Here is a 17175-nt window from a genome sequence, read left to right on the forward strand (position 1 = left end):
CGAGACATCAACTCCCAGATGCACTGACATGTGAGATCAAAACACAGAACTGGAACAGTTGTGTCCTGGTGATTTGGAGTTTATCCTCGTCATCATTGCATTCCTTTGCTGCTGATAGGTCAGTAAAGACACGAAATGCAAATCACGATTTTACTTTGCTGCTTGCTACGAAAATCCGAATTTTAGTCCCTTTCGATAACTGTCAGGAGCACCCTTTCATGTGTGAGGAGCAGGCCCCTTGTAGCTGCCTCCTAAGTGACTGGCTGGCATCGAACCGAGCTGGAGAGCAGTAAACATCCCGAAGTTACTTTCGCTTTTGTTTTCCTGCCAGGGGCAGCGTTCCCAGAAACCACGTGCCCCAGTTCTCCTCCGAGGACCTAATTTCTTATTGTCGAAGCACACGTAAAATCATATGTAAATGTCTCTTGTAATAACCACAAAATTAGAAAATAATTTGTGTGGGCTTCTCTTCTTCTTTATTTTCCAGTTGAATCTTCAAAATTCTTTTATTCATAAACATTCCTCCACTCCCCAACGCCATATTTATGAAAGGTATAATCCCGCTTGCTATCTATTATAAAATTTTATAATAGATAGCAAGCGGGATTATACCTTTCATAAATATGGTGCTGGATCGGAACGGCCGAAGGGCTTTATTCAGTAACAATGGGTTGTGATTATTTTGAATTAATATATCGGTTTAAGACCTATCCAAAATGGCGCTGGTAACCGATTTGTAATGCAAGTCACCTTGTTCGTTTCTATAGTTGTTTTGATATAACGCGGTAACAGCAAACACGGATGTGTTCCTGTATCCGGGGGCCATGGCGTTTTGAAAGTAAGTGGGATAGCTTTGACATTGTCGGCTGCTAGGGGACACTGATTATGAACGCACTGAATGGAGTAATTCTCATTTTGTAATTCTTTAGATCTCCGTACTGCAGGGCTTGAGGAGGACTAAATGACTCATGCTTAAGGCGATTGTTGGGGAATACGTTTGAGGCTTGTCAGAGATACAAGACTAAGAATCAGGTGAGATTAGGAGATGGTTAGAATTTTTTGTCGCTTGAACATGGAAGAAAAATAACATAGTGTTGAGTTTACTTAGAATGTGAATTATATTTCAGATTAGCGCCAATAACCCGACTTGGATATGTTCAACAAATATTACTGAAGACATTAAACACAGTATAAGAAGGTATGTTTGTGTTGTTTAATGTGGTGATGAGTCCAGCCTATGCCTCATGTGCTCCGCAGTGTGTAATGCGGTTTTACGTGGTTGTTTCTTTGTAGGAGAAAGACACAAAATAATAAGGTACATACTATTTATTCAGGCTTGATATTATAGCATGTACCGCATGTCTGGGAATGGTGCCATCACATTAACTGTCCAATGCTCACATTTATGATGGTGGCTAAGTAGTCGCAAGTAATATTAATCTTTGAGGTGTAATTGTCATAAAATATATAAAAAACATGTAAATACACGGGTTATGAAAAGTGTGAAGTCACACAGCATGTTTATTTCCCTTTGCACATGGAAGTATTGTGGGCTACTAAGTCTGGAATAAGGAGGTTTATGTACTCCAATTCGTATTGTTTATTACTTCCAGCCCTGAGGAAGTCGTATGGGTTATTCCCTTATCGACGAAACGCGTTGGGGAGTGGAGGAATGTTTATGAATAAAAGAATTTTGAAGATTCAACTGGAAAATAAAGAAGAAGAGAAGCCCACACAAATTATTTTCTAATTTTGTGGTTATTACAAGAGACATTTACATATGATTTTACGTGTGCTTCGACAATAAGAAATTACATGAATCAATCTTTGATTGTTTTTGAGGGTTTGGGTGTTTAAACCTCAAGTTGAAAGCACCGTATTGTAAATTTTTGTTCACAGAGTTAAAGGTTGTGAAATTTTGCAGGTTGCGCGTTCTTTCCCTTGACACCCACTTTAATCTGCTCCTCCGAGGACCTGGCAGTTGTGGGGGCTGCACCTGCCTCCTCCTCCTCCTGCTCCCTGACAGAAGTGGGACTAATTCAGCCCTGACCCTTAAGAATCACTTTTTATGCTTTAACTCAGAAAGGAATCAATCTCCTTCTGAACATCTCCCGCCCAGAGAGGCTCCCAGCGGTGTTCACTTGCTTGGTATTTCTAGTTCCTCTACAGGAGTTTAAGATCCTTGTTTTGTGCTCAGTAGAAGACACGGGTGATATTGTTTTGCTAATACCCATCTTGTGTCTTAAATGTTAATGAAGATTTAAATGGAAGTTGCATGGCATAGAGGTGCACAAACTGGGAATTAGAAGTAAAAAAGTGAATATTTGAGTACGGCTTGTGCTGAAATCGCAACAGATCAGAACTGAAATTCGTGGGGTACCTGCAATACAGGCTTCCAATCTGAGCTGTGAAACATGAACATACATGAACATGCACAAAAAACATACTTTCCCCAAAAGTTGAAAGGAGGAGCTGCAGACAGTGGGGTCTCATCAAATCTCTGGTGATTCAGGCCAGGGAATCCTGATATCTGTGCAAGTTCATAGTCCGCATATGTGCCAACCTCTCGGTTCAAAGATGTGGGTGAACTGAGGCATTTAAATGGGTGATCTTGCCAAAGTGGACAGAAAAGGAACACTTTTTTGGAGAGTGATACGGATTTGAAAAGGAAAAGTGGGTGACCAGTTAAAGTATTGGAGACATTTTGTTTGTTAGGCCGGCAAACAGAAGAAGGTGACACCCACCTGTGTGCGAGTTGACAGGCAGCGTGGTTGCCACCGTGTTTGTGCAGAAATAATCATCGTTTTAGAGAGCTCTCAAGTGCATCAGGGCTTTAAGTGGGCCAGGTCGCTGAGTTTCAGACCCAAATCTCCTAGCTGCACTTGATTTACTATGCTATAAAATGTCCTTTTTAGCTAGTGCATGGTCATAACAGACAATCAGAACAATGATCATCTTCTAAGCAGCTGCAGTGCCTCACTTCCATCTGTGACTGAGAATTGCAATCATTGCAATCAGTCTCCAGTTAGTGCCCTTTTATTTCTGGTGCTTTGCAGCAGTTTTAAGATCTTCTTAGAGGTTCTCATTGCTCAAATGGGTGACATTTGAGATATTCATATGTTTACCTCATCTTCATTGCTTGATTTTGCTTGCAAGAAATTGTCACCAATAGTCGTTAAAATGCGACTTATAATTACACTGAAATTATGAAAATGTCACACATGGTAATCTGAAACCTTGGCAACACTGAGTGGTCAGAAGACAAATATCCTATTTTGCGATATGTTTAACCCATACTTTCATACAGCCTAGCAACTGGGCCAAACTCAAGTCAGTCCAGAACACAGATTAAGTGGAATCACTATTGGGTAGCTTCCTCAACTTCCGACCTAAAGGCAAAATAGTTACAATGAGTTGTATGTACAGTGCAACCAGTTTGCTATAATTATTTATCACTGAAGGCAAAAGCTGATTATCCCTACGGCATTCTTTGCCATTATTTGTAGTCCCCCTAACGGTCCTAAGAATCCCCATGGTTTCTCTCAAGAACCCCTTTTGGCTTTAAGAAGCCCCCATTTTAGTCTAGTCTGGTTCTATGAACTGTCTTAAATATGAACAAAATGTTTTTAATATTCATATAAATCTTGACCGGGTCGAAATAGATACCAAGAATTAACATCACTCCCTAAAAATCAGCTTTCGTCCCCTTCTCGTTCACTGACTGCTTGTTCAGTGAATAAGCTGTGCACAGGAAGGCTGAGTCCTCTTTCCACCGCAAGATTATCAGACACACTAACAACTCCCCCCGGAGTATGAACGCAATCGTCTTTCTATGACATACACATCACTGATTCATTCCTCCTGACAAGCAACGTCTTGCCTTTAAAACCAACACCGAAGGGTGTACCTTCCAATATACAGGAAGGGAAGGAACCGATACGAGAAAAGAGGATCTTCATTGAAGTAAGTTTGAAGCTGTGAGCTTGCTGGTATGTTTAGAATACCCCTTTCACTTTTCTGTCATTGAATGTAACCAGCACGCCTTCAATTTGAGTCATGCCTCTTTATCCTTCTTTGTTTTTCTTAGGAGCGCAACAGCCCGCCTCCTACCCGGCACCTATAGAGCCTCACAAAAGAGTGCTTAAGGTATTCTATACTCCATTTTCCACAAAGGTGCCTGGAGAATAGATTATGTACTAGATTTGGCATTGGTTTGAATTCATATAGGCAAGACAATCATTAGCAGATTTTAGATCAAACTCCAGCTTAGACAAGCGACACCATAGGATAAACACTATTATCGGCTGTTAATACATAGTTTAGATCAATCTTGAGTTTAGACAATGATACCAGATCATATCCACTGCTAGTATTTGATTACATTAGTGCCTTTGACCGGCATGTGCTGGATCCGCACTTGCTACCAAGGTACTTAAAAAATTACAGAGCCTCCACGCTCAAAAACACCAGTGCGGAATACAAATGGCACCTACTTTCAAGTCCTCCATAGTAGACAGTTCTGTGGCAGTCTACCCAAAATTACAAATAAGATAAAAATCAGCATGCCAGTAAAGCAACCCTCTTGGCAGATATGGTCCATGTTTCTGAAACAGAGGGAAGGATGACGCAACAAGTTAGATCTCAAGAAACAGTTACATGACGGCAAAACCTTTTTTTGCCATAACTCTGAAGCACTTCTTCTTAGACACCACGGAAGAATGATTCAGCTTTCCATTGAAGTAGCAAAGGTGATGAGTTGCACACAATTTAAAATATTTAGTCTCTACATTCTTATTCCCCTTGTCCCACAGGGCTTGTCTATTTTAGCTCACCCACATTGTTCGTCTGCACTAATTTGGAGTACTCACGCTAATAGCGAATTGTTTTGTATTCAAAATAAGTTGGATCGGGTTAATGTCACCAGGTTGCCTAAAATATCATTGCCATGAAATATATATGTACTTTTATTGTCTTTCTATTTTGTAGGAGAGGCCATGATATTTCCCAAGTACCTCATAGAGAGAAGACAGCTATAACCAGGGGAAGGTGTCCTTCTGGTTTACGAATGGGATCCAGAAATAACCCATGGTCCTGACAAAAGCCAACGACCCTAGCTGGTGCAAGTACAAACATGCTGACCATATGTTTTATGTAGATGTGTGGGACACATCTCTTTTCGTTCAACCTAATCCAATTTTGAATAAAATCACAGTTTTTGGAGGTAGGAGGTAATTTTAAACACAGTTTCTAAGTCACGGATCCCATACCATCTCTGGTGTGAGAGACATTCCCTCCTGGTGGAGGACAGAGCCGATGATGATGCTAACAGTCATTAGTACGTCAGTGAGGAAACATGCCACTAATTGAACATAACTGTTAAGAGTCCCAAAAGAATTTCTATTTAAGATTCTTCGATGTGACACTGTGTTTTGCCACTCTTCTTGACTTTTGTTGATATAATTTGGGAAGCTGAGTGGACGACCATGATTACTGAGCTTCTCTTTCCCAGATTGATGCTTTTGAACTAAAGATTAGGATGGCCATGGAAAGAAGGCTACAAGATTGCAGATATGCGAAAGGCATGGTATAATGTGATTTTTTAACAAAATGGAAAAACTGCGGGAACACTAGTTCTATCTATGATATTTGTATTCAAAAGGGTTACTGGTGAACCATCTAAAGCTACGCTGCTACCATAGACTGACAAACACAAGGTTGATAATCTCAGAATTCCATATAATAAGGTCAAATGAGAACAGTGGGTTTCATAACGATGCAGTTCTTTCAGTCTGACCAGAAAATGCAGTGTTCAAATTCCTTCTAGAAAGTATTGTCAAGAGAAACATGTGTCCAAAATACTTGTAACACTTAAATCCTGGTTATTAGGAGGAAGGAGACATTTTGGTTAACTAGGGATCAGGCCCATGCTTGTACTAGGGTTGGGAGACGAACATGGAAACAATCAGGACATCATTAATCTCTGTAGAAGCAGCCAGTGCTCAGTTTATTTGAAACATCCTGGGGTTAGTTTATTTGAAACTTCCTGGGGCATTCCATCCCTTCCCTCTTGGGGCATACTCTGGAATCTGTGTGGTCAGTACTGAACTCTGGGTTAGGGCTAATTGCTTTCCCTGAAAGCAGACAGAGAACAATACTTTTCAGATCCTTGTCGTAGATTAGACAAACAACTGCAATTTTATTCCTATTGCGCAGAGGTAAATGAAGTAGAAGATGAACAACTTGGAAGCGTCTTCTTTATTTTAACCTGTTGTATAATTTTTTAGACTGAGATTTTTTAAAGCGCTCTTTTTTGGCCTGGATTATGCTTGTGTGACCACACATTTTTTAGATTTAAAAACCTTAGGCTTCACAATACACAAATGATAATCCTGAGACTATAAAAAAAAGTAAAATTACCAGGCTGTCAACTAAGCACATAGGGAGGAAATAGAGAGTGGGTGTTTAAAAGCAAGGAAATTGTCATGGGATCCCCCTTTATTTTAGTACTATGAATATCTTTAGCCATGAAGTCTGAAGTTGCAAATGTAATTGGCAATTTAATACTATTGTTTTTATACTAGCTGCATTGTGCAAAATTACATTGAACCAGTGCAATTGTATGTCATTTGGCCAATTCTGCCACAAATCTTTTATAAAACTAGCTTCTCCTGCTAATCAAAGAGCTGAGCAGTTCATACTTAGCCTGACTAACCGAACACTTGTAATTATACTAGGTAGAGCCCCTTTAACGAGAGGTTGATAATATTGTACTGTTCCGTTTATTGAACCATAATAAATCTGTTCTTCTTTTGTCATGTTCATAGCTGTGGAAATATTTGCTCAGGTCATTGATAAATTCCATGAAATTACTTTCTACCTAGCACTTTGATCTGGAGATGCTTAATATTTTGGTGGCATGGAATTCCCATGCTCATTTCATCAAGCCCTTGGCATGTAAAGCATGTGAAGAAAGGGATTATGTTACATGCACATATGTTGCCGTATTGAACAAGAGTAAAATTCATTTGTAAAATGTGAAACCTTTGTCCAAGATGTTACTTGTTTAGAACATTCTGTCTTGAAATTAATTGTAAGATTTCCTTTTGAAGGCTAAGCCAGTAAATAAATATGAAGATGTCAGGTAATAAAGGATAGCTACATTTACTGCTACCATTCACAAACACCAGGTATAGCAATGAAAACAGCACACCAATTCACCAGTCCAAGACGGACACATTAGCTACAAAGCAATTTAAATGTCATCTTGAAAGTTTGCATGCAGTTGAATAAAGTGATCAATTTCTTCCTCTCACACACCCACCCTCTTGGGCGGTGCTCTACATCATCCTTTGGTCATAAGAGAACATTATTAAAGCATTAATATAAGTAAAATAAAATATATAAATGTGAAGAAAACACTGGAATTAATTCCAACTGCTTGTTTAAAATTGGGTTATTAATTTGAGAGGGGATAAATGCCACAAACGTGCCATGCTAGTTAAGTCAAAGCACAGCTCTGAGAGATTCTCTGGTATCTATAGAACAAGCATTAGGCAATCCCTCAAAAACTATGTGTGAAGTTCAAGCAATATTAACAATTTTAAAGTAAAGATACAGAAATCCTGAGCAGAATGTTCAAGTATGAATGTCCCTAAATTGATAATGCAGTTCAAGTTATTCCGATTTATTTCTTGTTACTTAAAAGCATCCAACATCCAATATGAAGTGAAGTTTCCACTTTATTTCCAGATTTGTTTACAACTGTATAGCATCCAAACGAAAATTGCAGCCAACATGTTTCATCTTTGGGAATTTCCCACTGATTTCATCAGGGCTACAAAACAATTATAGCCAATCTTATCATATATGCATAAAATTCACAATGTACACATATGAACATCATAGTGTAAGTGCAACTCAAACAGAAAGAAAAGAGCTTCTAGGTAACACCCCGAATTGTTAATCATGACATTTCCCATGTGCCATTAAAGTTACCAGCTATGAGTCTGGAGTAAATCCAGCATGAGTATATCTAAAGACAATCCAACGAAGCAAATTAAGCATATTCATCATGCATTAGAATGCATGCTAGGTATAGTATCACCCTATTGTGAGTAAAGAAAAAGACATGATGTCACCAAAAAGTCCCATATAGCTTTGCCCAATTACCTTCATGCAAAATCAAACATTATCATGTCGGCAGTAAACAGAGGAAAGACTCCCTTAACACATCACGTCATAAACTCGTAATATTGCATATGGTAATGCAATCAAGTCCTTCTTAAGTACTAGACAAAAATAAAATCACAATAATTATCCAAATCAGGATCGGAACACTAAAATATAATGTACTGATCCAAGTCATACCTAATCATGTGGCCGCTGACCCGTATTGTAGGTAAAATGGTCAATGGAATAATCGTCAATCTGTAATACAATCCCTATGTCTTTAGATCTAATTAATCTAGTATTTAATTTTGGCCATTAGTGCAACCCCTAGCTTCGCAGGGAAGCCTTGTAAATACCAGAACTCCCTCCAGTCAGATTTCCTGCTGAGCCCAGTCCTCTGTGGCTGTCTTGGAGTCACATGTCCTTCTGTGTTTTGTGTCCCTGAATCACACAAAGAGAAAGTCCAACACTCGATTCTTGGATAGCAGATCTAGTCCTTGCATGCCAAGATGAATCAGGTGTTCTTGAGTGGGCCATCTTATTCTGGCAAGTTGACTTCCAGCAGGATTCCCTTGCACAACTGGAGTCACCCCATGCCCAGGAATGTTCTGAGGAAGGTGGTTGAGTTGTCAGATTTATCCTGTGCACTAGTGAGTGCTTGGAAAAATTCTGCCACACATTGCTAAATATTTTCTTACAGTGCCCCACCTCTTTTTGCAGTACTTCATCTGTGTCTTACTACAACATTTCCCAGGAGCACCTTTTTCAATATGGCACAAATCATCTGCCACCAGGCAGGTATACTCCTTTGCCACTTCCCTTTTAACAAGCACTCACCTCCTATCTGTCAGGGTACAAATTGTCTATCTTCTCTGCTTTGACTAGAGTCTAGCTGCCTAGGAGCGACATAAGAATAAATAGAAGTTGCTGTCCATGGCATTTCCAAGCCAAAAGAGATAGTGCTATAGCTGCACTTTGATCTGCCAACTGTTCCTGTCAACTCCCAGATAGCAAATCCCTGCAATGTGGCCAGCATGTAACACCCATCTGCTATAACTGGGCTCAGATGCAGCCTCTTGCCCACTGAGCCAGAGTCAGTAACTTTCCTAACTAATGATATGTATTCCGGCTCCGAAGGGTCTGAGAGGGAAGACTGGTTTTAGTCCAATTGTGGCTCAGGCAGCACAAAGGCCATTCTTATAAAGCTATTTTGCCCATAATGTTATAAAACACTTCATTCACCATTAAATTAGATTTTTAAAATGAAGTGGAAATAAGCTTGAATCATTTTCCTAGTACAAGATAAGAAATAAATATGATAACCCCATCTAGATCAGGAAAAAGAATAGCAAGGCCTACTAAGTAAAATAACTCTTGGATTTTATTTCACTGTGCAAGCACACTACCCACAACGTGTGTGTAGCCTAATTCTATACATTAGCGCTCAGCCATGTGGGTTTACAAGAAAGAATTTAGGAGTGATTTTTCAATAAATAAACGTAAACTATTCCTACATAACAAGGATGCACTTAGGCTGTAGCCCAGCGATAGCACAGTTGGGCTGCTGGTATACATGTATTTGCATCATATATGTGGCTGGTATAATCGCACACTGCAGCCTACATTTGACATGTAGCTCCCATGCTTTAAACATTGCCCTAAATTAAGCCTGTCTGTTCTGTGCCATAGCTACCAAGGGGTTGAGTTCAGTTAAATTTGTTGATTTAGATGGTTCACCCTGACAAGGACTGTGAATATTACTTGAGGTTAATAATGAACCCCTCAACTAATAATCCAGTTTCTTACAACCACTAAATTAAATTATTTGTTTTCCAGGAGCCAAACTTCAACAGATAGCAATTACGATGCACTGGAAAGCAATTATCATATATGATACTTACAACAGTTAGTAATCACTATCACGGCAAAATACACCTGGATGCACACATTTCCAGCAGGTTAACAAACACAACCAATGGTAAAACAATAACAAACAACCATGCCACCAGCCATGTAGTATTTAAATGTAAGGGAAAGAACTAGCCATCCTGCAGCACAAACCAGTTTATAATAACTCAAGTCTGTAACTACCATATCTGCAGTAATTTTGCTCCACCCTCCAGTATTTAGTTGTGGTCCTGTTCCACTCTAAACCAGCAAAGACATAATCTCTTTTTCCTATCTTTTGCTATTATCAGGCATTTCTTTTCTGCAAATATCATCAAGGTTGGTAATGCATTGGCGACCTAGCAGACTAAAGGCTCCAGCCACACAGTTTCCCACTTTTGTGATGGCCTTATTTTATCACTGACAGTATCACCTAACACCACCAGCAGTATCAATATTGACTGTCCCATCATGACACCCCATTAAAGTACTTTCCTTAGGAAAATCACTGCTCATCGAATGTTTATTATGAACCTGCCCCTAGATAGAACACACCAGGTTTACTTTCACGGATAAGATGTGTGAGGTTTATTTGGCTCCCTCCTGGTCTCTTAAGACCCTGACAACCTTCACCTAACAGTGAAAATAAATATATTAAAATTCGCAAATCAAATCGATATACTTTCTATATTCTTAATATCCCTGTTTTGTTGATAATTTTCAGGCACTATCTGTCACTTCATTTTTATATAACTTTCTTCCTGTAGGCTATTTCTACTTCAACGGAAATGATGTGTGTTGTGTACCTTAATAGCCGGGAACAATCAATTCTAGCTTTACAAGACAAACACAATTATGCTTTATCAAATTTCGAAGACAGACTGGTGAATTTCTTACCTGATTTGTTAGACACCCAAATAATTGCTTCTGACGAGATGTGACTTGTATTTCCTATTGCGAATGTTAATGGAATCTGCCACAGATAGCTGCGAGACAAAAAAAGTAACTAATATAAGGACAACACACACATTTCAGCAATTCAGTACACCAACAGCCCAAGAAGATTAAACATTATGCCTGGGTTTAAAAAAACGTTTCCAATTGCAACATGTTATTGATAAAACGCAAGGAAAAATATGTCGTCGAATTAGGAGAATGAATTAAATAAGTGTCGCAGGGCTCTATGTTGAAATGTGTACCTTAGGGAAGCAAATTCCCCGCCCCTTACCATCCCCCCCCCCCCGGAACGCTGGGGAATCCCCAGAGTTCTAAGTCGCTCCGCCACCCACCCACACTGCAGAGCAAACACACCAGTCCAGGAGGAATCTCACTCAGGTATTCCCGGCAAGCTAGTTGGAATCCCAAAGAAGGGGAGAAACGGGCTACTTTCCTCCTAGGACATGCCTGACTCCACCGTCACCCAACCGCCATGTTACCAATTTACCAGGTCAATCTAATCTTGAATGAGTAACGCCGCACAACCCTAGCACAGCACGTGTTTAGTGGGCTGTTGGTGAGGATGGAGACAGAGAAAGTCTTTGGTCCTCTGCTTTGCATCTTAGACACTTGCTCCATCCTTAAATTGACGATCGGGAGGCGGAAACTTGGCACAGATATGCTCCCCCCTCCCTCACACTCACCAAGGATAAATGTGGGTTTTTGATGAGAACATGATATCTCCATGACTATGGATAGTTAAGGTTAAATGCAACTAACCCACAATTGCTATGATTTGGTTAAAACGCGACAAATACAGTGGAAATGGTAAACGCGTTTTGTCTGGGTAGAAGAAAATGCTTCTATTTCACTTCCAAAGTTTAAAAATGAGGCACTTTTGTGATGATAAAAGTAGCAAAATGTTAACGAAAACAAATGTGGTGAATAGCGCAACTGTGTTTTAGCGATGCAGCGGAAAGGCATTTATTAATTCCATAAAAAGAAATCAGACATCAGTGTTGCCGCCAGGCAAAACATTATTTAATTCAGAAGGATGGATGTGTTTAAACACAGGCTGTTAGCAGGGTCATTTTTCCCTCACAGGTCTTATTGATAAATAGCCAATTTGTAAGCATCCGCCATATGTCTCGTCAAAAGTAGCTTTTGACATTTAAAAGAACACATTTATGGCGTACAACAGGCCACCAATCAACTGGAGTAGATCTTGTAATTCATCCAAGAAAGGCTGGAAAAACAGATGCATCTGCGCTCATTTTGGGATGCATTTCTACAGTCATTAAATAAGAATTAGCATTTAAATGAGAAAGCATTTCTGCAAGGTAAGGCGATGTGTAAATAAATGCCTCCTTTATCCGGAACACCCTTTATTAATATTTCCTAAGCATGCAGTGTGTTTCGGTCATGCCTTGGAAATATGGCAGGCCCTGTCAGAGGAGCACGGGGCTGGCGGAAGCGCGATGAAACTCTGGGACACGGCAGCGCGAACAACTCTCCACGTAGCTGTGATCAGCTGTGATAGATGAATTAGCTTCATGGATCGATGCTTGGGTCTTCATCGACAAAGCTCAGCTGTTTTGTGCTCACTTGATTATAGGAGCCACAAAGTCATGTTGATAAGAAGGGTTATTTTTCAGTTTTAGCCAGCAGTTTTTTTTTGCCAAGTTGCTGGTTATAGCCACTGATTATTTTTTGCCAATATTTTCTCTGAAATTCTCCAGTTGTGGTTTGCAACGAACACCATATCACATATACCTCCTGCCATGCTTAGTAAACCACTATGCCAAATGCACATAAAAAAAAAGAACGACTACCAAGTGCAAAGCATAGTGCACGGCGCAAGTTATGTTTTCATGGTGTGCGTTGCAATCCGTAGCTGGCGAATTTCAGTGGATTTGCAAATTTTTTACTTTTTTTTGTGATGGATACAAACTGCTGACTGTGTTTTTTGATGAAACTATAATAGATATTGACTGCCTTGTTCCTGAGAACGAATTTCCTTTTCATCTTAGATCTCTGACATTTCATATTTCACTGCTCTGTATGTTCACCACATCTAAGACAGGTCCTAACTTCGGCATCCTCGACCACAGGCCCTTCTACCCCCAGATTTCTTCCATTCACCATATAACACGACACAAATAACCATATTCTCCATAGAGGACTAATGTTTGTTCTCTATATGCTATAAAAACACGGCTTGCACTCCCCTAAAACAAACAGAAAAATGTGTGCTCTACTATTCACAGTTTCAGAAGTTAGAACCACAAGTGTCTTACTTTCCCACAACTTCAGTGTCCCTTTGTATATTAGGAGGTCAATTAAAATACCTCTCATCCATTCATAAGGGAAGCCAGTCTACCCTTCAGACAATTGTATGCTCTTGGCAAGAATTATGCTGGTACAGCCACTGCTTTCGCACTCCTTACTACACCTAAATGTGAACTCACCTGGTCTTGTCAATGAAAATTGAGTCATTGTTCCCATCTCGAAGACATACTTCAACATCAACTCTGGACGACCAACAATCTATTAAACTTTGGAAAGCTGATAAAATCGAGAGTATGTTTTATAATTCAGAGTTCAGTGAACCCATCAGACCCTCACAACCAGGGCCGGACTGGCCGTAGCGGGCACTGGGTGTTTCCCCAGTGGGCTGGAGAGGGATGGGGACCGGTTTTGTGGCTGTGGGGACCGTTTTTGTCACTGGGGGCTGGTTGTGGAGCAGTGCTGCAATATCGGCCCCCTGTAACAAAAACAGGAGCGGTGCTTTTTACTAGCACCACCCACTCTCCATTCTCCCCCACTCACAGGGCTGGTCGAGCAGCAATCTGCCAGGACTGGTTGCAGTTACCAGTCAAGCCCTGCTCACAACTGTAGTTTGATGTCCTCCTCAACCCTCATTCTTCTGGCTAGCCATCGTCATAAATGCCACTGTTCTTGGTGGTGATATCAGCTTGTGCTGTTCCTACATTTTACCCATCATATTCCACCTCACCATCTCAGCTTTTGCCATCCTGTACGGTGAATAATATACATTCTTGGACCTGAGAGGGCTCCTAACAGTCTCGTTTTCAGTGAACCAATAAGCTGCTCAGATTTTATATTGCCATAACCAGTGCAGCTCTTATATCATCTTAGGATCATGACAAAGGGTGGAAGTTGGTCCCGTCTCTAAAAAAAGGTTCTGGTTCTGTTCCCAGAAACTGCTGCCCTATATTGTGCCTGAATTGTCTTGGAAAGATGATTGGGAAATGTGTTCTAAAAAGACCCAAGGAGCAGGCAGAAGTGCATAAAGTTGTATTTAATACTAAACTTGGTTTCCAAAGGGTTTTGGTGTTTGACTCCACAAAATAGCTATGAAATAAGTTCACTGAGGGGAGAGACTATTTTTCAGCTTTTTTTGGACATCAGGAGCACTTTTAATGCCGTTGATAAGTCAAAGTCAATAAAGGTCATGGTAACAAATAGTTAAAGGCTTGTTTGATTGAGCTAGCTTATCTCCTCCACTTAGAAATAACAGATACTACGGCATGCATAGGTTTTGGTCATTATGGAACGTTTACAGGGGGCATAAGTATTTGAAGGTGCATGTGCCAGGATTGCTGTTGGACTTGGCACTTTTTACAGGGTTATACCAAAACACTTTTGCTTCTTCCTCCTATTTTTCCTGACCTGTGTTTGCTGGCTTAGATGCTTTGGGCACTTTGCCACTGCTGATCAGTGTCAAAGTGAAAGTGCGCCCTGTGTAAATTGATATACCAATTGGTTCTCAATGATTGGCATATTTGATTTACCAGTAAATCCCTAGTAAAGTGCACTGAGTGTGCCAGGCCCTGTAAATCAAATTCTACTAGTGGGCCTGCAGCACTGATTTTGCCACCCACATAAATAGTCCTGAGAAGGTTTCTCTGGACCTGCACTGAAGTGTCTACCTGCAGTTTAAACTTATATATCGACCTGGAAAGTGCATCCACTTGCCAGGCCTTAACAGTCCCTTTTCTTACTTGTAAGGCACCCCTCTCGTGGGCCCATGGTACCCCCATGGGCAGGGTACAGTGTATGTGAAAAGTAGGACATGTACTGGTGTATGTGACATGTCCCAATAGTGAAATACTGCCAATTTTGTTTTTCACTATTGAAAGGCTATCTGTCCCATTGGATAGCATGGGAGTTACTTTGTAACATCCCACAAGTTTAACTTTCCATTGGGACAAGATGTAGAAATAAAGTGTAGGCTCTCTGAACTCAGAATTTAATAACACACCTATCAGAAAAGATGGTATTTATATTGTGTGTCTGAAAAGGGCACTTTTAGAAAGTAGGCATTTTCTTGTTTAACCATTCTGTGTATCTCTGCCTGTTTGTTGATTGACTGTCTGGTTTTGGAGTGACAGGGGCTGGGGATGTGCATTCACTGTGGACAGCCATGTGGGGGGGGGCTTGAGGTGTACCTAGCCCTTCCTGAATGAATCAGAGCTGAGCTGGGTGGGGCTTGGCTGCATTTAGAGTAGAGGGAGGAATTTTCCTTGCACCTGAATGGGGCCTGCCTCTCTTGCACAATGCTGCCTCCACCCCCCTTGGTCATACTGCACCAGGGAGGACAGAACTGGGTTTGACTGGGTTCAGAGACCCTTTCACAAAGAAGAACACAGACAAATGGGGTATAAGTAGTTGACCTTAAACCCCAGAACATTAGATCACTTCTGGACTCCAGAGGAACCTTTGCCAAGTAGAAGAGCTGGAGAGCTGTGAGGAGGAGTATGCTGTAGGCTGAGTGGAGTTGGCCTGAAGTTGCTGTTTCTGAAGTCTTAGGAACACAAAGACTTCACCACCAGTTCCCCTGAACTCCATTGCTGAGAGTTCTGACCTGCCAGTAGGTGCCTATTCCAGTTTTGGGCCTCTGGAGGTTGTTCCTTCTGTTGGGATCTGTAAGAAGCTTAAGAGAAGAAAGAAAACCTGTCTCGTATGCCGTGGTGATGCCGCAACCTTCACCGAGGCCAGGGGCACCACTCGTGAAGTGCACCACAGCTCCGACGACCTCTGATGCCTGCAGTTATTGGCATTCCTGACGCTAGCGCTCGCACCGACTCCGTCTCCACCAGTCCCTGCATCCTGTTATCGCAGTGCCGATAACTACCAAGGGCGATGCCACAAACTCGCCAACTTTGCACCGTCACTGGAACCTACTCCTCACCGCCGACGCAACTGACTTCCCCTGTCCTGGATTTGCCTCCTCGTGGACACAACGCCTCACCTCCCTGTGTCAGCCAGGGAGATGGCCTCATCACCGACGCCTCACCTCTACAACACAGTGCATCATCATAGACTGTTTCCAAGGTGCTGTTTGTCTTTGTGTCCGTGTGACTCCGTGCCTGACGCAAAGCCCCTCGTGACCGGTGCGATACTTTGGATTTATTGCTCTCACGACATCGAAATATCCCCAGGTGGGGCTATTTCTTTTCTACAAGCTTTATGTTTGCAATTACTGTTCTTAAGCTACATCTTATTACCAGTATGTTGGATTTTTGTTGTGTTGGTCTTGCTGAGTTTAGATAAAGATACTTTATTTTCCTAAACTGGTGTGGTGTCCATTTGTAGTGTTATCACTGTATTACAGTGTGTTTTGAGTACAAATACTTAACACTATGCCTTTGGAACAAGCCTGTATGTTCGTGCCAAGCTACCAAGGGGGTGAGCAGAGGTTATCTAGTGTGTGTATCCCCCTTATCCTGACTAGAGACAATGGTCCGTACTTGGACAAAGGTGCATACCTCTGCCAACTAAAGACCCCCATTTCTAACAATTGCAACCTGATGCCTTTCCTTTTTTAGCCCCTTTGCCAACTGCCTTGGTACAAAACTAAACACTGTATGATGTGATTTACATAGACTGTGCCTAGATTTACTTCCTCTTATTGTATTTCTGTAATGCTACCTCTGTAGATGCATGGAGCACAGACCTTTATGATTTCTAGTTTGCTTTGAGAAAACTTGTCTGAAATCCAAACTCCTTTTTAAATATTCCCAACTCAAAAATGTTGATCATTGGCTTGAAGAATAAGATCATTACAAATATGCTTGAATGATACGGTCTCTCCCAAGTTACAGATTTCGACTATCTGGGATAACAATGCTCAGCATCCAGAAACGTGGTATAGAAAAC

General features: G+C 41.0%; 1 protein-coding gene and 1 long non-coding RNA gene across 2 annotated transcripts in view; one reads left to right on the top strand and one right to left on the bottom strand.

Annotated features, from left to right (window-relative positions):
- Positions 1-17175, bottom strand: part of TRHDE (thyrotropin releasing hormone degrading enzyme) — a 1875424-nt gene that overhangs the window by 606292 nt on the left and 1251957 nt on the right. Inside the window, exon 10 of the mRNA XM_085653848.1 lies at positions 10954-11042. Coding sequence (XP_085509974.1) covers positions 10954-11042 — 89 coding nt within the window. The remainder of the gene's footprint in view (positions 1-10953; positions 11043-17175) is intronic.
- On the top strand, positions 781-6995 carry LOC146855903 (uncharacterized). The gene is made up of 4 exons (XR_014980883.1): positions 781-838; positions 930-1032; positions 1128-1198; positions 4987-6995. It is a non-coding gene; the product is annotated as an uncharacterized LOC146855903 (long non-coding RNA).

This window comes from Triturus cristatus, chromosome 4_1 (genome assembly GCF_964204655.1).
Source record: "Triturus cristatus chromosome 4_1, aTriCri1.1, whole genome shotgun sequence".
Taxonomy (NCBI): Eukaryota; Metazoa; Chordata; class Amphibia; order Caudata; family Salamandridae; genus Triturus; species Triturus cristatus.